Here is a 12,650-nt window from a genome sequence, read left to right as displayed (position 1 = left end):
GGGCACACATTATATGAAAGGGAGGGGGGGTTTGAGCAGAGCATAAACTGAGTGCCTGCTGCGTGTGCTGAATAATTCAGTCGTCACCGTCAGTTTTTGAACGGGGAAGGCCGAGAGGGTAAGTGTCTTCACCAAAATTGCCAACCTCGTGGACCCCTGTTGCTCGGGATGTCATCATGCTCGTGAACGACACCTCCTAGCAAGTGATACCTTATTTGTTATTATATGCTATATCGTGACATTGCATAGAAGTTAGAGCTTACTCTGAAATATTTGAAAATCTGCTTCATTCACGCCCTAGCGAAAGGATGCTACAGAAAAAAAAGGAATGGAGTGGTGGGAGACATTTCGGGTCCTGCTGTGTGTCAGTCGCCCGTGCTGTGCGTTCCCTCGGCTCCAGGCTAAGACAGAGTGGAGAGGTGAGAAAGTATCTATTGGCGTGGCACAAACACTGCAAACCGGCCAGAGAGACCCACCACTGCCATCGTCAGCTTCGAGGCGCGGTGCTAGCAGCTGCCGGGGGAGGAGCAGACCGAGCCGCACATGCTCATTTTGGAGGAGGACTCGGGCTCCGGCTCGGGTTCAGGATTGGGTTCTGGCTCGGGTGCGTCCTCATCGGTGGCCCCGGCCTCGGCCTCCCCGTCGCCGTCCCCGCTGGCATCATCACCTCCAGCTTCTGACTGACCCTCCTCCCGACGCCTTTTGAACCTTAGCCAGATGGAGAAACAGACACAGAAACACATATTTAAATCACACAACATGCATGAATATGTCTTACATACACCATATGGACCCCTCTGAAACAAAATGTAATCTGGAAGGGTAGAAAGAAACAGCAGCCTTGATTCTGTTACACAGTACTAATTCTACACATTATGCCCTCCATTATAAATATAAGTAGATTGCCATTAATTAGAGCATAATGATATAATAAGACTTTTGCCAAATTGAAGGATTTCAGTAACTGCAGTGGCAGGACCCGGTCAATAATAAATGAGGCAATCATTTAGAGCAATATTCCTCCCTTTACATTGCAGAGAGGACACATATTCAATGATATAAAAGATGATAGGCTGTATTCCTGACGTACTGTGTATATTTTACTATAAAAGATTAGATGCCCATCCTGCATTGACTCACAGCAGGATCGGCTTTTAAAAACCTTCTACTGTCTTTTATTTACATATCAAAGTAAGTTCAGACTGTCATACAGGTTGGGAATAATATGCAATCCTCTCCTGTAAGAATATAGCAGTAACTTTATCTCGACACACTGCATGCTCTATGATATTGTTTTAATATTAGACATAATTTATAATTTGCTGTGCCTCTTCACATACAGCGTTAGCTCAGCGTTCGCACATTGCTCAGCTTTAGTTGCCAGCTGCGGTTTAAATGAGGGCAGTGAGGTAAACGCTTGCTTCAAACTCTCCAACAATAAAAATATAATTTGTCAACATGCTGAAAGAAAGTTTTCTTTTCATAGATCTGACCATTATTTATCAGGATAACATGTAGTACTTTCAAAAGTAATTGCTGATGTTTGGGAACACAGGAACAAAGTCAACACAGTTTGATTAGACAAGAAGCAAACTCCCAGGTTTGATAAATTTATTTGGAAGAGAAAACAATGCGAATGGGAAATAGTATTACCTGCTCGATGTCAACATCCACTTTCTTTCCATCTTTAATCCGAGCCAAGTTTTGAGTTTGTACAGTATTCTGTGTAAAACTAACAATATAACGCAAATAAGTTTGCGCTACCAAATCCAAGCTGCTACTTCAATGTAAAAACATGAATGACCTGATTTAGAGCCAGTGTTTGGTTTGTCCGTTCTGGGCTACGTACTGTAGCTACATGTGCTATGTGATATAAATGGCTCCTTCAAAGCTATCGAAAAACATAACCATTCTTATGACTATACATTAAAGCATAGTTATGGATGATCCATTTCTGCCAATAAACCCCACTTTGTTTTATGTTTGTTTCCATGCACCCATAAAGATACTCTGGATTTGTTGGTGTGATGCTCGTACTATTTTGCATTGTGTCAAGGAGGTGAATAAGTTTCCCTCTGTGTTTGGTTCATCACTATGGATGAACCAAACAGAAAACGAGTCCTAGATGATCTGCTGCTCTTACTTCTCCCGGTTGAAGATCATGAACTCTTGCTGCACCACTTCAAGGCACTCCTGTAGGTAGTCATTCTCCTGCAGGCAGTCAAAAAAACATCATCATCATCATCAAAATAAACATTAACCTTGTTATCATTAAGAACAGCGGATGAAACTTCACGTCACCTCTGAGGTTATTATTTCCTTTTTCTATCCTTCGTTGGTCCTTTTTTTCAGTTTTTCTTTTAAATAAGTCATGAATTTTTTGCGGGCTCCCCCTAAATTGGATTTTTGGCCTGAGACAGAAATAGAAGCTCATATTTCCGAAAGCACTTGAGGCCATGACAACAGCAGTGAAGGTTTCATAATTTAATAATCTTGGTCATAACGGAGTACACACACAAACAGACAGCAAGTCTCATAACCCTGCTATTGTTAGAGGTACACACTCCAGACGCTGATAACGTGTGACACCACACACACACACACACACACACACACACACACACACACACACACACACACACACACACACACACACACACAATGTATTAATTATGTGTTTACAGAACATTTACACTGGCGCACCATACTGTAATCCCTGTTAGGCCCGGAGCCAACAGTTATTTTCATCAGCGACTAATCCTTTTGGCTATAAAATGTCCAAAGCTAAAAGCAGCAAATAGTTGCACCTCAAGTATTATGTCAACATTTTTGGAAACGTCACATCCTCGTTGAGAGTCAGATGAGACGAGAGACGCAACTCTCACGTCTTTACGGTAAATATTTAGTTGGAACCAGTGGCCAGCTGGCTACTAGCTTAGCTTGGCATGAAGACTGAACACTTTGGGAATCAGCTAGCCTGGCTCCATCTAAAGGTAACAATACTCCACCAAACACCTCTGAAGCTCACCAATTCCTACAGGATATCTTGCCATCTCTTCACCCGAAGTGTAAAAATGACAATGTACCATTTATTCAGTTCACTGAGCTGTTGCCAAGCAACCAGCCTGACTCCAGGAACTTAATGCTCCCAGTCGAGAAATAGACTAGCACATAACCCTGTGTAAAAGAGTGATTGTCGTTTTCTCAATGACTTGGAAAAAAAAGTCCCAAAAAGACAGACAATGAGAGTGGTGTTGAACTTCTCATCCAATTCTTGCTGATAAAGCCCATCTCTCGAAATGTCTGCAATTATTTCTTAAAGGGGCTTCCATTCAAAATTCAGAGCATTAATATAAACATGAATAATGCAAATATGATACCCAAAACAGGTGAGAATCAGAGAAAGAAAAACAGTCAGAACTGTTTTTTTACTCTCCTCTTAACTGCAGCCTTTCAAGGTGCTACATTGAAAATGAGCACCTAAATATCACAGTAAACAACTATTAGCTATGTAACGATATAGTGGCGGTGTAACGCCACTATATCGCTCTGAGCAGAGCGTGGCGTCGCCCTCTGGTTCCCCCTCAAGTAAACTCTGTGACGGCTCAGTCAGCAATGCTGCTGCCGTTAAATTGCACTCTTCGTGCTGCTTACTCAGCTGTCGCCATGTTGAGAGCTACGCAGAGACAATCCCTCAATCATAGATGTGCTTTGAATTTGTTTAAATTTAGCAGCTTAAATTTCAAAGTCCTTTTGTTTTGGTTTAATAATTTTGACTTGTATAATGATCTACTGTAATAATCTTATTTGCCCCCTAAGCAAAATATACAGTATTACAGTGAAGAAATACTACTTACTTGCCTGTTTGGGGATACCCATGATCTTAAAAGATCCAACTAATCACCGTACTTACGGGATGCCCGCAGCTAGCATGCACGTACATTAAGTCTCTCTGTATATTCAGTGGCACAATTAGCTGAGCTGAGGGAATTCACAACAGCCGAGGAAAGAAAAGATGCTGGGCATTGGCTTGCCTCCAATCTAAAAATATACAGCTTTGACGGGAACTGACAGACCGGAGACCAAGGTAAACCTGAGCTGCATTGTTATCTGTAAGACTGGCTCTGCCTCTACTGTATCTATGAGTATCCCTCCTATGCGGCAGGTTATAATTGACTCAGACACTGCGCCTGTGCTGGTGTCCTCTTCATATAATCATTTGCTTTTAGCATTTGTGTACTGAAAATCACACTAACCTGATGTGCACAAGCCTAAAAAGATCAAATTAACTTGGAAACAGCTGATCATAGCATTGTAGAATGGGAAATAACCATTTTAAAATGTGACCAAAGATAAAAATAGCACGTTCTATCATCAGAGGGAATAAAGGAATTTTAACAGATGCAGTGACATCTTGCATTCCACCTTCATCTTCACAGCTCCGAAATCCTCCCCTTCATCAGACCATAATGCTTTTAATGTTGCAGCATTTCACCCTTTCATCTGTCGTATCTAAAGCCAGAATATAAAAGATGGTGCAGATTATTAACTAATCGGACAAATGTGACTTTAAATATTAATTTTAGAGTCCACACACTGAGTGATCATTGGTCCGGGACTCCAGAGTCCCGGACCAATGATGGATCGACATTCCAATTGGGTCTGTTCATTCCAAATCATTGTCCGATTTGATGTATTTTGGACTCATAAATCTCTGTGCAGAGGACGCCGTCACTCACAGACTGAGAATCCTTGCTGTTGTCACGAGACCGGTTCTTGGCCAGCCTCTTCTTCTTCTTGTGCAGGGGGCGCGACTCCAGGATCATCTCCTCCAGCTCAAAGGTGGGGTCGCAGTGGAGGCGGCCTTTCTGTTGGGAGGGAGGTGGGCACAGGAGATAATTACGAACGCAAACACTCACATACAGGGTCATAAATCAGCTGCGGTGTACAGGGAGGCACTGAGTGCACAAATGCATATGTGCACACTTCGCTGAATAGCGCCCGTGAACACACTCCCATGCAGGTGAAAATGTACTTTAAGCCTGTGTGTTCGCACATCATAGTGGAATACAATGAAGCAGATGCGTCAGTTTCCTTTGTAATATTTAGTTGCAACACATGCTCATTACGATCAGCAGACATGGAGGAGTGCCGGTGTGTGCTTCCAATTGTTGCATACATCTACAGCGGGTAAAATAAGTATTGAACACGTCACCATTTCTCTCAGTAAATATATTTCTAAAGGTGCTATTGACATTTCATTTTCACCAGATGTCAGTAACAACCCAAGTAATCCATATATACTTTTTATTTTTTTAAATCAGAAATTAAGTTATGTGTAATACTGTGAAATGACACAGGGAAAAACTATTGAATGCGCTGACTGAAATTTATTTAATACTTTGTTGGTTCAAGACGCCTCCCGTATGGAGGAACCAGTCTCATGCGTGAGATTTTGGCCCATTCTTCCACACAAACTTTCCATATATTTTCTATTGGATTCCAGTCAGCTGATTGGCTGGGCCATTCTAGCAGCTTTATTTTCTTTCTCTGAAACCAGGTGAGAGTTTCCTTGGCCGTGTGTTTTGGATCATTGTCTTGCTCGTTTCATCTTCATCATCCTGGCAAATGGCAGCAGATTTTTATTAAGAATGTCTCGGTACTTTTTTCCCTTCATCCTTCCTTCAGTTATATGAAGTTTGCCAGAGCCGTAAGCTGAAAAACGGCCCCACACCATGATGCTCCCACCAGACCAGCTTTACTGCTGGGATGATGTGCAATGCCCTTTGACCTCCTAACATGGTGTATTATGGCATCCAAAGAGTTCCGTTGTGGTCTCTTCTGACCAGATTATATTCCTGTATTCCACAGGCTTGTCTAAATGTTATGCAGCAAACTTTAAACAAGCTTCAACATGTTTTTTCTTCAGCAATGGAGTCTTGGTGGTGACCATGCATACAGGCCATGGCGGTTGATTAATCACTTTGTGTTTTCTTTGAAACAATTGGACCTGCTAATTCAAGGTCTTTCTGAAGCTCTCCACAAGTGGTCCTTGGCACTTGGACAACTCTTCTGATAATTATTTTCACTCTTCTGTCAGAAATCTTGTGAGGAGCACCTGGTCGTGGCCGGTTTATGGTGAAATTATGTTCTTGCCACTTCCGGATTATGGTCCCAATAATGCTCACTGGAACATTCAGAAATGCATCAGTATGTTTGCAACAATAAGATTGAATCGAATAGAAAATTGATGGAAAGAGCTAAAGAGTTCATACAATTTAACATTCCTTCCACATCAGCCTGTCCAGAGAAATAGGGCAAATATAGTTTTAAACACATTAAACTTAGCTTTATTAAATGTCAGGTCTCTGTCAGGAAAAACATTTTTAATCAATGATTTCATAATTAGGCACAAACTTGATTTTTTGTTTTTAACCGAAACTTGGTTAGACCAAGATAACAGTGCAGCTGTTCTTATTGAAGCAACACCTCCCAACTTCAGTTTCATGAGTGAAACATGAGTGCAGAAGAAAGGAGGTGGAGTTGCTATTTTATATAATGAGTCTCTTCAATGCAAGAAGATGTCTTTTGGTCATTTTACTTCCTTTGAATATGTGGCTCTCAATTCCACGCAAGTTTTATTCCTCAACATTTACAGACCACCTAAATACTGTGCAACCTTCTTTGATGAGTTTACTGAACTGCTGACTATAATCTGTATTGATTTTGATTGTGTTGTCATTGTTGGTGATTTTAATATCCATGTTGATAATCCCCAGGACAGAGGGTCTATAGAGCTATGTGGTGTCCTTGATAACTATGATCTGACTCAGCATGTAACAGGTCCCACCCACAATAAGGGGCACACTCTAGACCTAATCATCACCAAAGGTCTGGACATTTCCAAGGTTGCTGTGACGGATGTTGCACTCTCTGATCATTTCTGTGTTTTCTTCTAGAGTGCAATCTCCCTGCACACAAATGTCCAAACCAAGGTTGTGACAAAGCGTTACATCACTGAAAAAACCAGTGAACTATTTATTCAGAAGTTCTGCTCCACACCAGGCCTCTCTTGCATCTCAGTCAATGAGCTTGTGGATGGCTTCAATTCTAAAGTTAAAAATGTTATTGATGCCATTGCACCCACTAACGTGAAGGTTGTCTCGGGTAAGAAAAGATCCCCTTGGAGAAATGCCACACTGGTCAGAATAGAGAAAAGAGAGTGTCGGAAAGCTGAACGCAGGTGGCGAAAAACTAATCTCCAGGTTCACTGTGGTATCTATAAAGAGAGACTTCACAATTATAATTTGGAACTTAGAAATGCAAGACAGGCCTTCTTCTCTGATATCATAACCAAAAACAAAAACAATACACGCGCATTATTTGCTACCGTGGACAGGCTAACAAACCCTCCGGTGTCGGTAACGGCTACGCTCCAATCCACCTGGGCATGCAATCAATTTGCCTCCTATTTTGCTGATAAAATTCAGAAAATTAGACAAGCAGTCGGTGGCTCCACACCAACCACAGGATATGTGTTGTCCCCATCTTTAAATAGCATCCATTCAAATATCATGACACAATTTCACTCAATTAACCAAAGAAGCCTAAGAAGACATTATACAACATCTGAACACATCCTCCTGCTGCTTGGATATTCTACCAACACACTTTTTCAAAAATATTTCACACTGCATGACCGCTGATCTTTTACAAATTGTAAACACATCCCTTCTCTCAGGTGTCTTCCCACAAGCCCTAAAAACTGCAGTTATTAAACCACTTCTAAAGAAGGCTAGTTTAGACCCCGAAATATTGAAAAACTATAGACCAATATCAAACCTCCCATTCTTAAGTAAAATAATGGAAAAAGCGTTTTTTCAACAGCTGAACAACTTCTTGGCCGAAAATAACTGTTTCGATGTCTTCCAGTCCGGCTTTCGTCAGCACCACAGTACTGAAACTGCTCTTGTTAAGGTTTTCAACAACATCCACTTAAACACAGACAGTGGCAGAATCTCAGTCTTAGTATTATTGGATCTCAGTGCTGCATTCGACACGGTTGATCATGACATACTACTAGACAGACTGAAAGTCTGGGTAGGACTCTCTGGCGCAGCACTGTTTTTGGTCCCAAGGACGAACGATTGAAAGTCAGCGCTCAGCTTCAATCACTAATGTTAAAAACCTCAAACCAAGCTAGAAATCTAGGTGTATTTATGGATTCAGACCTCAAACTGAACAGCCAAATCAAGACAATTACAAAATCAGCCTACTACCACCTGAAGAATATATCAAGGGTTAGAGGACTTATGTCTCAACAGGATTTGGAGAAACTTGTCCATGCATTTATCTTCAGTAGACTTGACTACTGTAACGGTGTGTTCACAGGCCTCTGTAAAAAGTCAATCAGAAAGCTGCAGCTGATTCAGAACGCTGCAGCTCGAGTCCTCACTAAGACCAGGAAAGTGGATCACATCAATCCAGTTCTGAGGTCTTTGCACTGGCTCCCTGTCAAACAAAGAATTGACTTTAAAATCCTGCTGCTGGATTATAAAGCACTGAATGGTTTAGGGCCTAAGTATGTTTGCGATCTACTGCTACCTTATGACCCATCCCGGCCACTCAGGTCGTCTGGGACGGGTCTACTTCCTGTTCCAAGAGTCAGAACTAAACATGGAGAAGCAGCGTTCAGCTTTTCTGCACCACATATCTGGAACAAGGTCCCTGAAAGCTGCAGGTCTGCTGAGACCCTCAACTCCTTTAAGTCCACATTGAAGACTTTTCTGTTTGCTGCTGCCTTTAATTGAACTAGATTCAATTACTGTATCTCACTACTGCATTTTATTTCTTAAACTGCACTGCAACTTTTATTCAACTTTTATTATGTTGCTTTTTCTACTTTTAATTTGCTTTTTGACTGTTTTAATGTTTTCTTAACTGTTTTTAAATCTGCATTATGTTTTGATGCTTTTAATGGTTTTATGTGAAGCACTTTGAATCGCCTTGTTGTTGAAATGTGCTATATAAATAAACTTGCCTTGCCTTGCCTTACAAGAGGCCCACGGAAGCTTCAAAATTTGAAGACTGTGTGAAAGAATGGGCCAAAATCACAGCAATGCAATGCATGAGACTAGTTTCTCCATACAGTAGGCGTCTTGAAGCAACAAAGACTTTTGAGAGAAGTATTAAATACATTTTAGTAAGCGTGTTCAATACTTTTTCCCTGTGTCATTTCATTTTACTACACGTAACTTAATTTCTGAATGTATTTGTTTGGTTTTCTTTGTATGTATGGATTACTTGGGTTTGAAAATTTAAATTTGCACCTTTAGAAATATATTTACTGAGAAAAATGGTGACGTGTTCAATACTTATTTTACCCGTTGTATGTATGTATGTATGTATGTATGTATGTATGTATGTATGTATGTGCTGATATCTGATCGCCTCACACTAACATTAGGAACAAATCCGGCCTCCATCTTCTTCTCCCACACGGTGTCCCAGTTGATGTCAGCGAGGTAGGGAGATGTCTGCATGTCAGACAGGCTGGAGAAACGATGTTCTGGGTTCACTGTCAGTAGCTGGAAGGAAGTCACACACACACACACACACACACACACACACACACACACACACACACACACACACACACACACGTCACCTTCCGAGGCGCACCTTCACAACTTGTAGTCGATAAAAAGAAGAAAAGTGTTCTTAGTGTGCTTTCACAAAAAATGTGCCACAGTGCGTGTCTGGGCTAGGTGAAGTGAACATAACGAGGAGCCAAAAATATTCCTTTAAATTTCTAATCCTTCCTGGTTTTTCTGAGACTGCCATTGAACATTCCACATTTGATATATTAGATTTAGATTTTCAACTATACACACTGTATAAACTCAGACTGGAGATATTTTTTTATAAAAAATTCAATTCCCTGTTTATAAGCACACACAAGAATATGAAGCACAAAGTGTTCAATATTAACTAAATAAAAAAGACATTCTGGATGCTTTTGTAATTCATCACAGTGCACACCTTGAGTAACGAAAGTTACGAAGGTAACTACGGTTCTATGAATCCTGGATGACCGCCAGAGACAGTGTTTTCACACTGGATATCTTCCGTCTTGTGCTTGCGCAGTTCGAGTACGTATACCAAAAATGTCACGTGTGACCTCGGATGAGTCCCCAGCCGGGTATAACTTCCGGCCTCATCCTGAGATCATGTCCTGCGGAATCTTGTCGCGAAACCAAGAGATTCCGAGTGACCAAGAACTCTGGCGGTCATCCAGGATTCATAGAACCGTAGTTACCTTCGAAACTTTCATTCTATTTCATCCTTACTGACCGCCAGAGGCAGTGTTTTCACACTGGATGACTTATACCAACAAAGTCACGAGGAATGTACAGGAACCTACCTCGTCTGACTCAGGCAGAGGAATGTGGACGAAGAACCGCACCCAATGAGTGAGGGGTGGCAACGTTAACTCTGTAGTATCTGGTAAATGTGCTCGGTGATGCCCATGAGGCCGCCGCACATATATCCTCCATGGACACACCTCTCAGGGTTGCCCATGATGTGGAGACACTCCTGGTAGAATGGCCCCTTACTCCGGGTGGCAGCGCCCGGCCGTTCGCCCGGTATGCACATGCAATGGCTTCCACTATCCAGTGGGACAGGCGCTGTTTTGACAGGGCACAGCTAGATAGCTGATAGGTCCCCCATAGCAGACAAAAAGCTGCTCCGACCGCCGTATACCTGCGGTGGCCTCGACATCGGCTCTGAGGACCCGCACTGGGCACAGTAGCCCTGACCTCTCCTCTCCCAATGGAGGGTGAAACTGTGCGAGCTGGATAGGTTGTGTAGCGTGAACGGTGGTCTTGCCAGGGGAAGAGGAGGATAGGGGGGAGAGTAGGAAAGGCAAGACCTCGCACCTAACTCGGTGGCACTCTGTCGGCTAATTATCCTAGTGATCCCGGAGGAAATAATAATCCTCATCCGATATTGGCATAACGCCTTCGGTCTTTTATCTCACCCCGTGCTAAATCGTTAGGTTTTTGTGTTATTTTCAAATTAAGTTATAGGTTTTGTCGAGGGTGTTTTACAGCTTGTGCTCTAGGTCCCCTGCGGTAGGCTGTAACTTCTTTCAACCCTTATCAAGCGAGTACGTATATCGTCTATACCTTCTCTTTACCTATTTTGACACCATCTCATCATTATGACAAACACTGCAAAAGTCTTCACCCAAAGATACTTACCTTAAGTCTCTTTGGTAGATTCAGTCGTCACCTCTGTATCTCACGGTGGATGGACAGGGAAAGAGGGTTTAAATTGTTTTAAAGAACCAGAATCTTTGGTTTGGTTTAAGTTCCTTCCAAAGGGTAAGGCTGAGTTTTTATTCAAAGTTTATCTTTGATACAAAAAATTAAATTCAATCAAACCGTTTAAAAGTCACAAGTAACTAAGAGAAGGGGTTACGTTTTTAGAGCTGGTGAGTGAACACCTCTTCTCTCTTGTCTACTCCTGCACAGAATTGCCAGGCACCCCCTTCCTGATAGCAGAAGTTTCTTCCAGACTCTAAAGCTGGAGACCTGTCCCAACCCCTAAGGGCTGGGACAGGTCCAATCTGATTTTTCTCCTTTTCTAGTACAGATGCATATTAAGTAACTAAGAGGAAGGGTTAAGTTTAGAGCTGGTGAATAAACACCTCTTCTTTCTTTTCTACTTCTGCACAGAATTGTCAGGCACCCCCAAAAAACATGCATTCCTACCCCTTCTTTTATACACCAGAATACATAAATCATCCTGTCACCAGAGTTGGACAGAGAAGGTTTCACTACCTTATTTGGTAATACTGCCAATGCACGCTCTTTAACAAAGGAGAGAACACTTAACACATCTCATTCAAAAAGAGTATATAACATAGCAACTTATAGCGTCCTATGAATTTTATGTGTTCTAATCACAAACTATAATGAAAATAAAAACCAAACAGCATATATATATATATATATATATATATATATATATATATATATATATATATATATATATATTCAAATGGCTATATAGAAAAAGAAAATGATTATACGGTTATAATAGTTAGATCTTTTTACTTTCATCTTCTTCCTCGGTCACTCAACAGTTGGTTGAGGTGCGAGCGTGTCAGCACCTTCGGAAGAAATGCTGCATTAGGCCATAGTGTAACACCCGAGCCATCTGAGTTCCACCTCAAACAGGATTCACTCACCGACAGGGCGTGTAACTCGCCTACCCGCTTTGCCGACGTGATGGCAAGGAGAAAGACGGTCTTTGCTGACAGCCATCGCAGCTCTGCCTCTGTTGTGGGTTCAAAGGGAGGTGAGCGTCCAGTACCACGGACAGGTCCCATGGAGGGAACCTGGGGGTGCTCGGAGGTCGCAGTCGCTGAGCCCCCCTCAAGAAGAGGGACACCAGCTTGTGGCTCCCCACAGTGCCGTTGTCGATCCTAGCATGCTGCCATGAGATAGCAGCTACGTAAACCCAAAGGGTAGAGGGAGACCGGCCCCTATCTAGGAGAGACTGCAGAAACTTGAGTACAGTAGGCACAGGGCACTGTACTGGGTCTTCGTTGTGAACCCCGCACCAGTCGGAAAACAGCCTCC

General features: G+C 42.2%; 1 protein-coding gene across 1 annotated transcript in view; it reads right to left on the bottom strand.

Annotated features, from left to right (window-relative positions):
- Positions 1 to 506: 506 nt before the first annotated feature.
- stk32c (serine/threonine kinase 32C) overlaps positions 507 to 12,650 on the bottom strand; it is a gene marked incomplete at both ends in the record, with an annotated part of 147,585 nt that continues 135,441 nt past the window's right edge. Inside the window, 4 exons of the mRNA XM_079229600.1 lie at positions 507 to 708; positions 2,144 to 2,211; positions 4,740 to 4,868; positions 9,462 to 9,587. Of these exons, the coding sequence (XP_079085726.1) occupies positions 507 to 708; positions 2,144 to 2,211; positions 4,740 to 4,868; positions 9,462 to 9,587 (525 nt within the window). The remainder of the gene's footprint in view (positions 709 to 2,143; positions 2,212 to 4,739; positions 4,869 to 9,461; positions 9,588 to 12,650) is intronic.

This window comes from Taurulus bubalis (assembly GCF_910589615.1).
Source record: "Taurulus bubalis genome assembly, chromosome: 14".
In the NCBI taxonomy this organism is placed as follows: domain Eukaryota; kingdom Metazoa; phylum Chordata; class Actinopteri; order Perciformes; family Cottidae; genus Taurulus; species Taurulus bubalis.
The sequence above is the reverse complement of the archived record's forward strand: the minus strand, read 5'-3'. Positions and strand labels throughout refer to the sequence as shown.